The 16879-nt window shown below is 35.9% G+C and overlaps 1 protein-coding gene across 7 annotated transcripts in view; it reads left to right on the forward strand.

Annotated features, from left to right (window-relative positions):
* LOC101157392 (metastasis suppressor protein 1) overlaps positions 1 to 16879 on the forward strand; it is a 44589-nt gene that overhangs the window by 9284 nt on the left and 18426 nt on the right. For all 7 annotated transcript variants that reach the window (XM_020710017.2, XM_020710016.2, XM_020710020.2 and 4 more), the window contains exon 4: positions 16450 to 16534. In XM_020710017.2, the coding sequence (XP_020565676.1) occupies positions 16450 to 16534 (85 nt within the window). The remainder of the gene's footprint in view (positions 1 to 16449; positions 16535 to 16879) is intronic.

Genomic DNA, 16879 nt, shown 5'->3' on the forward strand with positions numbered 1-16879 from the left:
CATTCTTGTACTTTCTGTATTATTTACAGCACACACAGCACACATGGGATTGGCTTAAACCACCTGTTTCACTCTCTTAGGCAGTTTTTTGTTGCTTTTTGCTTTTGTCCACAAAGATCACTCATTTCTGTTTTAGCATCTAAATTCTATAATAATATTTTCCATTCTGTCATCTCATACTTCTTTTTCTTTTTGACTTTTTTGTTGTACCTCACTTAATATGGATTTACAAATATATATATATATATATATATATATATATATATATATATATATATATATATATATATATATAGATAGATAGATAGATAGATAGATAGATTTGTTAATATATATATATATCATTATTGCATATTTTAAAACAGAAATATTCACGTGTTGTTATTTTAGCTGATGTCCTGGTTTGACTTTTCTGGACTGTTCATTTTAGTCGTGGGTGTTGAAACTACATCGCAAAGCTTTGGCTGCTTCAAATGTATTTTTTTTGGTTTTTTTTATAATAAGACACTTTTCTTATGCAGTGTAAACATTGGCTGGTCGGCCATGCCTGTCAGCTGTACATTTTTTCAAAATAGTGCTCTGAGCACACCTTTATTTGGTTATTCTTGAAGCAAAGTTTAGAAAAAATGTCAGCCTAAAATCTAGAATGATTTCTTGTTAGTGAAGTTCAGAAGCCAACTCAGTTGAAAACCTACTTTCGATTGTTGACGGCCTGCATTAATGAAAGCATCACACGAACAAACATGTTACATTTACGCTCATCGGCCTATACGCACTCGGATGATTTAGAAGCAAATATTTCATTACATTCATTACATTTGTGCAAACTGCTGTTCTTGTATGGTGATCATACAAAAGGAGAACTAACTAGAGCAGTGGGACAGTTTTTTCTTTTTTTTAGTGTAGCTATGTAATTAAATTTAAAGTCATGTGAAAGAGCTGCTAAATAAAAATACTTGTAGCCCAACTTGATGAGCGACCTCACACAGGTTCTGTGCAATAACGTCCTTTAGCACTTAGGAGTCTGACTAACAGGCTCTTAGTGCTAGTAACCTTTTAAAGAGTTAGAAGAAGAAGAAGTGTGATTTTCTCTATTTAAAGTCTGGGAACATCAAGTTTTGCTACATTAGTAATTGACGTGAATGGCCTAACTTTACGACTGTTTTATTTTGGTTTTACATGGAAAAGATAAAAAGAAGTAGTTTAGGAAATAGTTTATTTTCTAGGTCATATAATGAATATATATTCACCCAATTAATACATCTTTCTTAAGATATTTACTGTTTCCTCAACAATTTGGCATTTTGTTTGCTAAAAATTGCTTGTAGAGACTTCAGTCGATTTTGTATCAATACTAAAACGTTAAAAAGTTAAACTTTTTCCATGTACAGCCCAACAGCAATGTACTTTTTGCCCTATTAATTTTAGTTATAGGAAAACATTTCAAAGTTTTTTTACTAGTTTGAAATCCAGAGAAAAAGGATTCAAGTCCGTCCGAAACTTCAAACAGCTCCTTGGTGGAAAAAAGGACAAAGCTCTATTATATCTCTGAAAGAGATAACTAGTACCAGAGAATAGAGAAGGCAAGAAAACGGCTACAATGGAGAATATTTAGCTCTGCAGAATGGTTTCTTTCATAGCGTGTCAGTTCAGTTTCTGTGTGGAACTCTCCTTCCATCTGCTGTGGACCAAAGTATGAGCAGTTTTGTATCTTTGTTTGCCTTTAGTCTTCATTTGACTGTCACTGGCAACTTTTTAACCCATAAAAACCATCAAAGGCTGCAAGTATTAGAAGGGAATGGCAGAAAAAGGCCATTTTTGGGAGAAATAAACATTAAGCAATATGTTTTCCCAGTGAAGTTCTGCTCGAATCATTTCGGCACAACATAAAGTCATCATCCCGACAACAGACTTAAAGCGCCAACATTGCTCATGATTCCAACATTCATGGCGAGTTAATTTGTTGCATTATTAATAGACTCATTAATTAATTAATTATAGACAAATTTGCATGTTGTTAATTTTTTGCACTAATCTCATTCTTAATCTATAACTGTTGTTGTGATAGAGGTCCAACTGTTTGTTTACTTGCATGAACACCTATTTGAACTCTGCTGAAAACGCCTCTTAACGTTGCTCTCAGTGTACACCTTGGTGTCCATCAGCAGCACATGCCGCTTCGCAGTGTGACAACGTCAATGTGTGCGTTTGTAGTTCTTAACAGAATTAAGGTGTTCATTATAAATAAATAGAATACTTGGAGGGCTGATCGCATGGGACAGTAAACCGTGGAATAAGGTATGTCTATGTATATATATAAATATATATAGATATAGATATAGATATATAGATAGATATGTATGTGTTCCTGCTGTTTGTGTTAAATTTGAGCACTCTGAACTCATTGATTTGGTTTTGTTTTGTTTATTTTTTCGCAGTTGTTGAAATTGGAAAAAAAAATACCGCTTGTTGGTGTAGAAGTAAAGGTTGGAAGTCTGTTATATTAGTAAAACTTCATAAAGCTAATTTTTTCTTGCATTTTGATCTTTTACTGCACCAGAATGACACAAAAAAAAGACAAATATCTAAAAAAAAGGCTTTTTGCACCAATTATTAGGTTAAAAACTAAAATAGATTCATTAGATTCATTAATTACAGGTCACGATTAATTGATTGCACAAAAAAAAAGAAATCACATGACAACCCTAAACAGAGCAATAATTTTTGTAAAAAAATAAATAAAAAGGGTGTCACAGTTTCCTGAACAGTCTCTCCGTGAATGTTGTGCGTCTTCTAAAAAATAGAAGTATAAGATTTCTGCATGTCCTTTGGGGCTCCATGTTGGTTTAATTCCAGTTTTTCTTCACAGATGACTCTACTAGGACAAGTCTGAGTCTGTAGAAATATAGCACACACCTGCCTCACAGACGCATGTAGAAACCTGTGGTAACATTTAGGAAATACATTATTTTTTCATCACATGGTGGTTTATAACTCTTAAATATATTTTATGATCAATGAAGACATACCCTCCAAAGGCTGGCTTTCTGTTATTTAAATCTTACTTCAATCACTGATAAAGGTAAAGATTTGTTGTCATCCCAGTACACTTGACCTCTTGTTTTCTGTCATTAAATCTTGGAATTTTCACAAAATTTCTCTTTTGTTTATCCTTTCTTCGGCACTGTTGACAGACATAACTGGACATATGGGTTTCTAACTGGAACTTTTAGAAACGAACAACCAAATTCTACTACAGTAAAATATTGTCAAGGAGTGGTTCAGTAAGCCCTGAAAGGTAATTTGCTGTAAATTAATACAAGTCTCTCCTTAAACATGAAAAGCCACGGGCTAAAAGCCATAAAAGTGACGTTTTTATGTCACACTCAAGTACTGACATGCTATCCCAAAGTGATGAAAATCTTTGATAACATTTAACCCTAAATACATTTCTAGTGCATTCTGGGAATAAAACAGATGGTGAGGTTTTTAAAAACTGGTTCATATGCAGAGTTTACCAATACCTACTAACGCAGTAAGTGCTTGTTGAGGTGGAATTGTTTTTCTTCTCCATTCAAAGCCCTTGTTCCATTCATCAGAAAGTGTGCGTTAAATCAATTCAAACTCGAATAATATTTCTTCATCAAGTGAAAATTGATGCATTCCTTGTATTGTTTTGGCTGTGTGCTTTGGTCATTCCCTTTTCATAGAGATGCGTCTAGTTTAATCTTTTAAAGCCAACTGAACACACACACTATCCTCATGCAGACTTCATCTCTTGAGCGCATTGCAGCATCTTTATTTCTGTTTGTCTCACATATTCTTCTATTTCATAATTGATCTGACCCATGAAAATAGTAAACAGAAAAAAGTTGTGTTAATACTATACATCTATTTTTGACTGAATGGAATAGTATTTGTGACCTTTCTGTTTGGAGTTTGCATGCTTGGGTTTTCTCTGGGCATTCTGGCTTCTTCCAACAATCCAAAAAACATGGTTCATACGTTAACTAGCATCTCGAAATTTCCCCTCAGTGTGAAAGTGAGTGTGTTTACGTGGCCCTGCATCAGACTGGTGACCTGTTCAGGGTGTCCCTATGACCCCATAATGGATTAGGCGGGTGCTGAAGATGGGTGGATGAAGATTTTGATTTGGCTGTAGTTGAAGGATTGGCATGTTTGAACTTGTGTGAGAAACCCGAGTGCCTAAATCATGTGATGTCCTCCAAACAAACAATAAGGATGTTTGACTAACAGAACACTCATTTAATACTATGCACTTGTTTCCTATGCACTTGTGTACACTTTCATATTATGTGTGTGTAGCTTTATTATTATTATTTAGACAAACCTGCTTAGACTGGTGATCTTTAACAGCTGACACGCTTGCAGAACTCTATTCTTATTCTCTTTCTCATATCAAGGAACTAAACAAAAACTAAAATGTATTGAAAGAAAAATCATGCACTCCTTATATGTAAATAATTAATTGATGTTATGCTTTTTAAAATGCACCACAGCCATTTACCTGACTTAAAAAAAACGTAAGTGGAGAAAATGTTTGTGTTGTAAAATAAACACTTTCTTATGGTTTTACTGACAATTGTTTGTATGCTTGTTGCAACATTTCCATATAGGATCTCACTCCTCTTGGTGCACACGTTAGTTCTTAGTAAACTGAGGACAGCCTACCCTTTCTCCTCCATGTCTCTGCATGTATTTTCTATAAACAGTCGAGTTTGTTGAGTTCATGGTTGTTATTTGACATCAGTCTGCTGTGTGTATTTTTTTACACTTTTTTTGGTCTGCATGAATACCACAAATGTATTGGTTGTGTCTTCGTTCCAGATTCAAGTTTCTTTTCTTAATGGTCGCCTCTGCGCACATAGTCAAGACCACAACCCTGCAGTGGGCTGTGACCCAACACAGGCCCTCTTTGTTCAATGAAGCGCACATGTGAACTCACACTGGGTTTCACATTGATGCTAGCATTCACCTGAACAATATTAAACTACACAGTCTTCAGCCAGCAAGTGGGCTCATGCCAGCGTCATTAATTCTGTAGTTATTGTAGCACTTTGGTTCCCACTTATGATTAATCCTGAAACTTCAACTGAATAAAATGACCATAGAGAAATATAGAGGGGTGGGGAAAAATTGAGGCAAAGAAAAATAGTAAATAATAACACAATTTTACTGTGCGTTTCCTCAGACCAGACATTTTTTGATGATAATGCTTTAAAATTAAACTGTAAATTTGTACGTCAATGATAATTTTGTGGATTATGATAATGACAAATACTTAGATCTGCAATGTATTGGATGATAAACTGGTTTCAGAGAATGTTTCCAGCATCATTTTTCAGCAGACTCTGTTAATTGTTGAGCATGAGTTGAGTTGGTGGGATAATATGTCCGTTGTAGGCTTGTAGATGGGTAAACAGTGGTTGACTTCAGCCACACTACTCACTATACTGTTTGATTTAGTGAGCAATCATGTGGTATATCCTTAAAAACAAATGAGAGTCGGAAGACGGGAGACTTTTTGAAATGTTGCATGAATGATCTGCCTGTTTAAAGCGTGTGCCCTTGGAAGGGCAGATGGATGTGGGGTGACACTGGGGTGGCAAAGATCCCTTCACCCACTCTCGCTTTTAACAGGGGGGCTCTGATGCTCGCACAGTTGTGCACAAACACCCAAATGCTCAAACATGCACTTGGTAGATGTAATCTGGTGGTCATTATTGCAGACAAGGCAGTTTTGTGCTCCCCTGACAAACAGTGGGTTACGGTTCGGTTTCGGGTGTGCCTGTGGTTCAAATTATCACCAGTGTCCCAAAGACTGAAGGTCTCTCTTTCTACACTGAAAATACACTTTATATATTCATTTAACAAACTTATCAATGTTTGGTTATAAATAAGTTGCAAGTTCTTCATAAACATATAAAGATATGAACTTTTCACGACACTAATGCAAGTTTTTCAGAAAGCTAACTTGTTTTTATTACACAATGAATACTACAAAAAACCGCAACGTTTTCACGTGAATATTTATGTGCATAATGCATGTGCATAAAATATATTTTATGTTCCTTTTCTGTTTTGTTTTTGTGGCTGGTGGTTGTAATTGATGCACGGAGAAAGACTGAAGAAGTTATGCTATCAGGCCTGTTTCACATTTATTCTATATAAATAAAAGTAAATATTGTTTTCTTAACTTTACTGCATAAAAGTCACAGTGAAAAGAGATGTTAGCCAAAGTTTAAAAATAAACTGGCGCAGTAGTTAGCGCTCTTGTTTCATAGTAAGAAGGGGCTCCGGTCCTGAAACAGAATCACCAATGGGGGGGGGGCGGCTTTCTGTGTGGAGTTTGCATGTTCTCCCCTTGCATGCGTGGGTTTTCTCTGGGGACTCCGGCGTCCTCCCACTATCCAAAAACATGCTTCAAATGTTAATTGGTTGCTCTAAATTGTCCCTAGGTGTGAATGTGGGTATGTGATATGTAACCGTGCGACAGACTGGCGACCTGTCCATGACCTCCCCTGCCTTCGCCCACGAGTGGCCGGGATAGGCTCCACCAGCCCCGTGACCCTGAAAGGGACAAAACAGGTTTAGAAGATGAATGAATGTTGGACCAAAATTTGGTTTTAATAACTGACTTTACTTTAATTCTGGGGTTAAATTAGTTTGTTTTCAATCTAGTGTGCTTTGACATAAAAGTAAGCTATTTCATTCGTCCTTATTACTTCCTTCCTTATTACCACAACTATTGTGAATGAATTGGATCTTAAAATAGACTTTCTAACAATATCCTTAGTCTAAATGGCAAACAAGAATTGAACCTAAAATTTATTTTAAAAAATTATGGGGGGAACAAAATGCTGTTTTTTTTCCTACTTTGTTACGTCTTAAGCATGATATGTTTTTTCCAATCAATCATCCAAGAGAATGCGTTTACAATGTACGTAATAAATAACTTTAATTGCACCTTCCTCTGTCTCTACACCCGAAAAACCTGTTGAAACACAGTTGTTTTTTTCTTGTTTTTGATGCATCGGTTCAAATCTGCATCTATGTCAGTTGAGAATATTTGCTTTTAAAAACCACGATCCTGAAGATCTTTCTCACACACAGTGTTGGCGCTGGTAATGATTAGTGCAAGAAAGCCCTCAGTCTGACTGAGGGCTTTCTTGCACAACAAACCTGACTCAGAGCCGGTTACCAACACTTGTTTTTGAGTTTTTGAGCACGAACCCCTTTAACCCTTTTCTGTTAACGATTTACTGTGGAGTGCATGTTCATATTTAATATATTAAACTATTTATTCAACCTGCACACCATATGTGAGCTAAACAGCCGGTAATCTAAATTTATAACTAAGCTAAACTAATCATTGCTAGAGGTCTTAGTAAAATCTCTGCTTGTGTGGAAAGTGTGTCGGACAAGAAAGGAAAATAGGGCAGCAAAGCCCAGAAAAGAGCAAAAAGAAGGCTCCAGTGTAATCTTTAACTATCTCTCCCACTCTGTCTATCACTCTGTCTTACTGACATTCTCTCTGCCCTCATTCCTGGTTTCATACAATACTTCTTTAACCTATTAAACCCTAGGTATCTCAACCTTAAAGACCCACTCCAATGAAAATCATGTTTTGGTGTTTTTTAAAAATGTCTTGTAGCATTTGTCTCAAGACAAATATAAAGAAAATTTAAGATTATATATTATATTTGAGTATTCAACTTATCAAATTGTTGGGAATCAGGAGCCGTCGAAAAAAGGACATTTGAAAAAGCCTGCAGCAGAGATTTAGGTGCTACAGTATTACACCATTTCCTTAAGTCAATGATATTATTTTGCTGTTGCAGAACGATTGATAACATCATTAGCCGTTAGCATAACATCAATAATTAGCAAGGCGAGTGCGCTGTAAGTTTTAATGTCAGTTCATGTTACCGAATGTTCTCTTGTTATGGTAATTGGTTATGTAACAATCTCTACCTTCCCTAGACAAAAGTATAAATGTTAGATCAAGTTTTTGATGTTAATTGCTTTGATGTGGTTTTCTCACGTTGTCCCAGCTTGTAACAGTCAATCAAAATGTCGTAAGACTAGCGCTGTTTGTTGTGTTACAGTAGATATTGTCTACAGTGCATCTATCATTTATCTTTTTATCAGTTTTAAAGTCATTATGTCATTATGCATAACATTCCCACAAGCTATATTTACTGCAGTTTACCTTCTCCCTATTTTATTGTATTTTATTCTTCAAAACACATGTTAATTACACTACCGTCACATACTCCTCTTCTGTCCTCACATGCGCTGCTGAGGTTTCTCAGTTCCTCCTCTCCAGTAGCACATCCTCCAGCTCTGTTCCAGTCATATACACCTCAGCAGTGCAACAGTGAAATCTACTACGATGCAAGAACCTCTCAGTGGACTTGCCATAAAAGCCTAAACCATGTGGTCTCAAAACAGTTGTCAATCCTACAAGAAAAACCAGGAGAGTAAAGCTGTAGCAGGTTTTGTCAGATTAAAGAGGTGGTAGTATAGTTATTAGCAAAGGCATTAGCAAAACGCCACATTATATTTGTCAATGTCACTTGTTTACATGTTATATTATATACTTTAAGCTATTAATATTGCTTTTTAAATGTTTTAAATTGCTCATTTTTTGTATTTATTTCTTCATTTTTTTCTAAGTATTTTGATGTGCAATTGCATTGTTTACATAAAAGAATTGCTTAGACAAAGTTATTACATTTTTTGTGAGTATATCTATACACTAGCAGTGAAATTGACTGCAAAGCAAGAGGGCACCACCAAAAACCTTGTCTAGGGCACCAAATTGCTGTTGACGGCCCTGTTGCCCACAATTCAGAGGTAAATTTCTGATTAACTTTGTCCTAGAAAATGAGGTGTTTTTGGATTTTTGCCTAAAAATGTCACAATAATAAAAAGACCTCTGTGAACACTGAAAATCGATCAAAAGGTAACTGGAGTAGGGCTTTTTGAACAACTATCTAATGTACAAGTTTCCCACTGAAGACAGAGTACATGTACTGTGTCTGCAAGTGTATGATGGGAAAAATAGATTGCAGGATGGGTTTTGTTTTAGACTGATAATTGTTTGCATAATGAATCATCTTTTAGTGTTACATCAGTGGAGAGGACAGTTGTCTGCTTATCTAAGAGTGTTTATTTTGGTCCCGACTTTGACTGTTCGTTGAAATGACAAGTGGATATTGACTGGATTAACTCAGGCGCTGTGTTAACTTTATGGCCATACTTTCTCACACCAACATTAGTACAAGGTGTGGGAGAAGAGCCTTATTAAAAGAGAAAGAAATGACAGAAGACAGAAATGTAAAAACATTTTCTCCCCCATACATATATATTTTTAAGTAAGTAAGCAGTATTCCAGTAGAGCATTTGTTTGCCTCTAGAATATTTCTATTTATATCTTTAGTATTCACCATGCGCATCCACAGATGGTATGTTCCTTTCGCTTACCTTTCATTGTTGTTTGGACTGGGTCATCTTCTCTCTTGTCTGGTTTTCTGATTGCAATATCAAATATGAAATCATACCCTTAAGATACAAAATACATCCAGAATCAGATTTTTACCTTTTTCCGCACAGATGCCAAACATTTTAGTTTTTTACAGGCTAAAGTGAAAACAATTGCACTCTATACCTAAAAATCAACTTTTGCATTCATTAGTGTTAAATTCCATGATGTAAAAAAACAAGCAGGCAGACAAAGATAGACTTTTGGATTGTGTTACACAAAACCCGCATGAAAAAAGGAATGGAGGCTTAATAGGAAGAGATTTATTGTAAAAAAAAAAAAAAAAAGACGAAATTGGTTTGTCCAAAAAATGTTTATATCTGTGTTTTGAATCAATTTTTACTATATATTATTGGATGCAACTTTATTTCATTCAAAAAATTAATTACAAAATCTATCATGTCAGTATTCATTACTTTATTTTATGGACTTTAATGCACTAACCTGAAAATTATACCTTAAACGTGTCTTTAAATTGTTTTCTTTAAAAAGGGGATTTATTTTTAACATCTTTAAAAAAAAAAAACTTCCCAGCATTGTAGATATATTTTGGTCTGCTAATGCCGGGAAAGTTGTGAATTATCCCAGAATCCCTTTGTGAAGGTGGTTTAGTTTATAAGCGCATGCATTGCTATGTTCATAGGGTACAGAAAGTCTTGAATCTGGAAATGTCCTCTCTGTTATTTACATGCTACTTTTCTATACTTCTTCTTAATTTTGTCTGTATTTGACAGCCGATGGAATATGTAGTCAGGCGGTCTAGAGTGCGTTTTTGTCAGCGCTCGTTGCACCACAGCAGGTGCGTGTGTGTTTGCACGCCCACGTGCTGTACGTGTCATTAAAGCTCGATTTGCTTACTGCTGAATTAGTGCGTGTTTGTGGGAGAGTGAACACCAGGAAGATGAGCCGACTCAACGTCAGCAGCTATTAATGAATGAAGAAATGAGGAAGCCAGACGAGATAATGGAGATTAGATTGGCTTCGGAAACCCTCAGCTCACTTTTACTCACTTTAGAGGGTTTGCGTGATAAATATAGCAATTCTTTTGTGTGCTCATACGAGGAGATAATAATTTTAGGAACTGTAATGACAAATTCAAACATGAGCAGCTCTTTATATTTTTCTCAATTGACTGTTTGTTTTATTATATAAACAGGAGCTTATCGGATTGACGTAGCAAACAGACTGATCAGTAAATGAATGACAGCCTGTACATACACGCCGTGGTGGGTGGATCAATCTGTGCATGCCAGCTGCTCAGCTAAGACACTGTGTGTCAGCATTCATTTTTGCTTCTTTCTAAAAGCATCAGCTAAATATCTAAAATTGAACTGTTAATGGGCTAATGAATTAGCACCAAAATGTTACTCTTTTAACATTTTTTAGTACAATTGTGAAAATAAAAAAAATCTTGCATCTCCAAAGAGAGAGAAGCAACAAGTGTCCTGGTTTTCTTTGAGAACTGGAACTTAAAGAATTGGGAATCCTAAAAATGTATCTTAGGATGTATTCAGACTGGGGAAATCCTTTGTCCTGGATCGAGTCAGCTTAATTTGTTCTGGATCGAGTCCCAAACCTTTCGTTTGGTCTGCATTCAGACTGGCATCAAGCAGCCCATTCTGTTACGGGCCAAAGCCTGTAAACAAGATCATGTGACTAAAGATCTCTTCAGTCGTTGACCAGGAACTACGAGGGCGGGTCAAAACAACAAGAGAAAGACAGACGTGCTGTGCTTTACAATTCTTATCGGGACAGTTGACCTATTAACTGTCTCTGAGGGAACCAAAAATCAGTTCGATTGGAAACGAACCAAGACCACCTTGAAAGATGGTTCCTAGAGTGTTTCTTGGTCCCGTACCAGGATCTGCTTGGGTTTATTCAGACTGAAATTTTGTTCTGGATTATCGGGGAAAATGAACTCTGGTTCACTTAAAACGAACAAATATGTCCAGTCTGAATAAACTATGTAGCACTAAAGGTGCTTCAGACAAAGTTTTAGTCAGGGACCAGGAAGCTTCAGTTCGCTCGGAGATGCCTCAGTCTGAATACAATCCCTTCCCGGAGCGGTGCAACTGCACCAAAACGGCTGACATAAACACAGTATGAATGTAGCAACAGATGAGCCACGGACAAATATAAAGCAGTGTCTGTCGTGTTATCAAACAGAAAAAAGGGGCCAACTGTTAATTTGTAGAACGTTTATTTTAACACCACTTTCATACTTTCCTGTGTTTTGCTATGCGGCATGCACCAGGCAAGCGCTGCTGTGACGTTATCCTAAAAGCTACCGGTACCTTGTAGTTCCTTAACAGAATTCTCCTTAAATAAAACAATGACACTACAAAGATGAGCCACAACAACTCATTAAAATGCTGTCGGATGGATTCAGACTCATTTAAAAATATTTTTAATGTGATGCACATGCTTCTCACTGGTTTCCCGACAAGTCTATATGTAATAAACACTTATCAGTGTACATTTTTAACTGTCTGCTTGCCAGTAACCGCCCTGCAACATGCCCCCACCAGACCAAAAACGTAATTAAAGATCGTTCTACCTGACTTTGCGAAAGGCGTTCAAAGTTTGTGAGCGAAACATAAAGTTTGAATGAACTAAAAGCACATATTTTCTGCCTCTAGTTGCTTTGCTCCACCATCATAATTCCTGACCAATGAGTGAAGAGATATTTAGTTTTAATTTTTTTTATATATATATATATATATATATATATATATATATATATATATATATATATATATATATATATATATATATATAAAATTCTTTTATTTTTTATTTTTATTTTTTTAAGCTTTGGTCCGCAACAGCAAAGTCCCCTTGACGGCAGTTTGAATTCAGACCAAATGCAAGGTTCAGGACTCGACCCGGACCTAATTAGGCAGACTGGGTCCGCACTAATGTATTTATTCAGTCCGAAAACACCCTAAAACGGCCAGATGCTCCAGCACACAGATAACATCTTTTTATACATCTATACCGTTTTCTATGGATTAGTAAGCTCACTAATTTTCAAATGTGATGCAACTTAAATAAGTATTACTTATAATAACCACTGGTTTCCTTAAACTTTAAATAAAAACAACAGGAAGATCAATAAACACATTTCTAGAGCTTCATGTCTTCGTTCAGAGAGATGCTGTATTTTCTCCTCTGCTCTTTAATTAGCTGGAGGAAAGATTTCCTTACTTCTATCAGTTTGGGAGAGGTCTGCATGTGTGCATCCAGCTGTACATCCCCCTCAGTCTCTTATCTGTGTAACCACTGGCCAGTAGTTACTAGCAGCCATCTGGCATTTTTGCTCTGAGTTGGTTTTTGTACTCGCCAACTTCTTAACCCACAAAAAAGGTTTCCTCTTACTCATTTTTTTAAAATCTATTTCTATATTTAGCTGCCCCCCCCCCCCCCCCCCCCATCTGATTTAGGTTTAGCTTTAGTGGCCTATGGAACCAAAATACAACTTTTTTTTTTAATCTACCATTATGTTTTACCTATTGGCCATCATAAACTAATGGCAATCCATGATACTGTAAGTCTAATATCTCTTTATTATTTCAATAACTAATATTTGAATGGGGTTTCAATGTAAAGAAATTCTTGAGTTTTTTAGTTTGATTAAAAAAATGAAATTACAGATTGGAGAAATAACTCCAGATTTATACATTAAAGAAAACCAGATATTAAAATGTCACAGTTTAAACAATTTCTTAACCACACAGACAAACTAGAATAAGACAAATTATACGGATGTCTTAACAGAGGACATGAGGTTGGCTAATGTTAAGGTAGAAGATGTTCATGATAGAGTGAGGTGGAAAACGATGATTCGCTGTGGCGACCCCTGATGGGAAAAGCCGAAAGAGAAAGAAGAAGATACATCTTGTTGCCAAATCTTTCAGAAAAGTGCAAAAATCATGAGCTTTTTTTCGCTCTAAACGGTTGCCCATTATTATCAACTACTGTTTTTTTTAATGCCTATTTTCAAACTACAGCTTCCAAGCGCTTAGTTAATGAGACCTAATAAGGAAAAACGTTGACGACTTGTCTTACTCAAGACTTTAACTGAATAAACTCGTCAGTGTATTCAGATCTTTCTAATTCACTGGACTTCTGAGGACCCCTTTTTCTCAGTTCAAAAACCCACACAGACTCTCTTTGTGCCAGCACAGTGTGACATTCCTCGGAACAGCCTGGGAGGGTGTTGACAGCACAGACAGACTTTGCAACTGGACATCAGATTGCCAACAATTTGACGTTGTTAGCACCGTTTTTCATGTTTGAATTACATGTCTTTTTCATTGTTTTTTTTGTTTTAAAAGCTTGCAAAACCAAATACAAATGTTTTAAAATGTTTTCTGAACAATGGCTTGTATTTATAAATGGCCATTTTGGCTTAACTTCTGCATGCCATTAATGGATATTAGCATTTTTCCACACGTGTGCATTTGATCAGTATATAATCACAGTACACATCTTGTATTTGTGTTAATCAGATCTGTTTTAGGTCTTCAAAAAGTACAAAAATGCCAAAGAAATGCAGTGATTGTATCCTTTGTTTTTGTTCTTCAAAATACTTAAATATGTTCAGCATATTTGACCTCTGCATGTTTTACAAGTACAGATAAAAATCTGATAAAGGCGTCAGAGTTTATTGACTTATTCTTGACAGAACAGTTTTATATATTTTAATGGCCAATTCATTTCTATTAACTGTTTTTTTCTATTTTGTTACTTTTTTTTAACCTTAAACTATTCATTTTTAAAATTCCTGCTTGTTGTATGTTTGCTTTTAAAGAGGGTGTGGATGTTCCACAGTCTTCTCCATTTCAGTACGATAGTGTTCATTCATTCCTAAGTCAAGTTCTTCAAGTGTCACATTCATTCATCCATCCATCTAGCCGTCTCTCTCCCACTGTTATTCTACTGGGTGTGGTTGATCAGTTTCACCCTGCCACTCGCACAAATCACGATATGGCCAAAACACATGGGATTTCAACTCATTAACAACTTACAGAAGAATGTGGATCCATGATGCCAGAAAAGAGATTGGTTTCTGGTCATTACTCATTTACCAAAACCCCACCCACCCTTTTAGTGGGAGAAGAGGAAGCTACACTTACAAACAAGCACACAGAAAAGATTGGACCTGCATGCACCATCATGCCTCTTTGTGAGATCCATACCATCTGAAAATAAAAGATTTCAAGATACTTCTCTGAGATTTGAACTTAATCCATTCCATAATGGTGAGCTAGCAAAGTACCCCCCCCCCCCTTAAATGTACTTTGCTTACAAATTAACATAGGTAAACACAACGTGTTTGGCAAATCCTAGGCACCATTTCTTTCCCAGAAAGTAACTACTTAGAATGGAATCTGTTTTGATTGTCTGTTACTGTAATATAAATACGATGTTGTCTATTCTCTCTTCAATTCCGTGGATGTAAAAGTCAGTAAGGAGTCAGTACTGGCACCTTACTAACAATTAGATTTTGGTGATTGGGAACCATAAGATAGCATCACCCGTACATCATAAGTGCATACATCTTACATTAGCCTTAAAATTACTTCACGTCAAGCGTCAAGGAAACGGCAAGACACACCTCCGCTCCCTTTAAGATGCAGCCACTCTTTTCTACAATCCTCCACAACCCAAAAAACCCAAATTACCCATACAAGTCAAACCTCATACGGATGCATGTGACTAAGGCTTCAGTTAGTTTAATGCTAAATGCACTAACACGTGATATTTTAAGAAACTGGACACAAAAAAAACACAACAGCTGGCAAAATGACCCAATTGAGAAATTATTTTTTAACATACCGAGTTCAGAAATTCATTTTTCATTTAAGTATTTAAACAGATCATGCTTCAAAGATAAACACATAACTTAGATTTGATAGTAAGTATGTTACAAGTTGAAATGCATTTCATGATATTGCACTATTTGAGTAATACTTGCAATATTTCTTTAATAACTTGTTGACCAGCTTTGTGGGGATTTTTTGTGTGGCAACTTTGTGTAAGCAGTAAATGGCTGAGTAACTACTAGTTACTCTTCGCATCCTGGAAACGATGCCAAACTTGGAAATGCACAGTTTTCTGATGTTTTTTCTTCGCAAAATACATTTTCAAATTTTTCGGTGTAGTTTTAACACTTGCCGTTTTTTCTCTCTCATGTTGGTTGATACTGGATGTCATTTTTTTCCACTTGGTTTTTCACTGATTCTGGCTAATTTTTCAGTCCTGAAGGTGTGTTGTGTGGAAGGCACTTCTGTAATTCCCTAAATAATTTGGTAGACAGCAGTCAGATGGCTACAGGACTTATAAAGCAAATTTCCTTTTGGAAGTTACATAATGCAGTGTTGAGTTTTAGGGAAAGATAAATTTCAGTCGGTGCTCCCAGGCGTCTCACTGGAAGTTGATTACATAAAAATGTAATTTGAATTTAAAAATATTACTTTAGCATTATGAGTCAGCTCCAAGGGAAATTGTAATAAATTATAGTTCTGCACAAAACTGCATGCTAGTTAAAGAAAATGTATTTCTTTAATTCTGGTTGTTCATAATTAGATTTTTCTTTCATTTCCCTCTTTTTTTCCTGTAATTTCCCCAATGTTTATAAGGTTAAACAGGATTTCCTCTTCTGTATTCTTTAATATCTCTGTCTGACATGTGGATATTTTGTCCTCAATATTCTTCTTCCATAGTTCTGCTGTACCTAAATAACAATTTACAAGATCTGATATTTTGCATATTTGCTTAAATTTAGATTTAGTAAAATGTTATTTTAACCTTTTTTTGTCTATAATTTTTTGTGCCTAAACGGCTATTTCAATTTTGTATCCTTTTTTGTGTTTCAGGGGGGACAAGAGATATTGGATCAGCTTTGACCAGGATGTGTATGAGACATCGCAGCATAGAGGCTAAACTCAAACAGTTCTCCATGTAAGAAACATTACATATTTCAATACTGTTGCCGTTTCTCATTTGTGCAATGTACTGTCATGTAAATATGTATTTTCATTTCTGCTGGGGGGGGTGTAACATGTTGACCCTATTTAATCTTGAAGAACACAAATGTATCATCTGGATATACAGTCATGTTTTTAGAATACTTTATAAAGCAAAGGACCAAGACAGCTCCTTTGTGGACTTCCACACTTAAGGGTTACAGTAATGATGCTTTCAATGGTACTGCTACTTAACATTAGACATGTTTTTCATTTGCCACTTTCCACTATGACATTGAGAATAGCAGTTTTCCAAAATCGTAGGTTGACGGTTGTATTG

The sequence above is a fragment of the Oryzias latipes genome, chromosome 16 (assembly GCF_002234675.1).
Source record: "Oryzias latipes chromosome 16, ASM223467v1".
In the NCBI taxonomy this organism is placed as follows: domain Eukaryota; kingdom Metazoa; phylum Chordata; class Actinopteri; order Beloniformes; family Adrianichthyidae; genus Oryzias; species Oryzias latipes.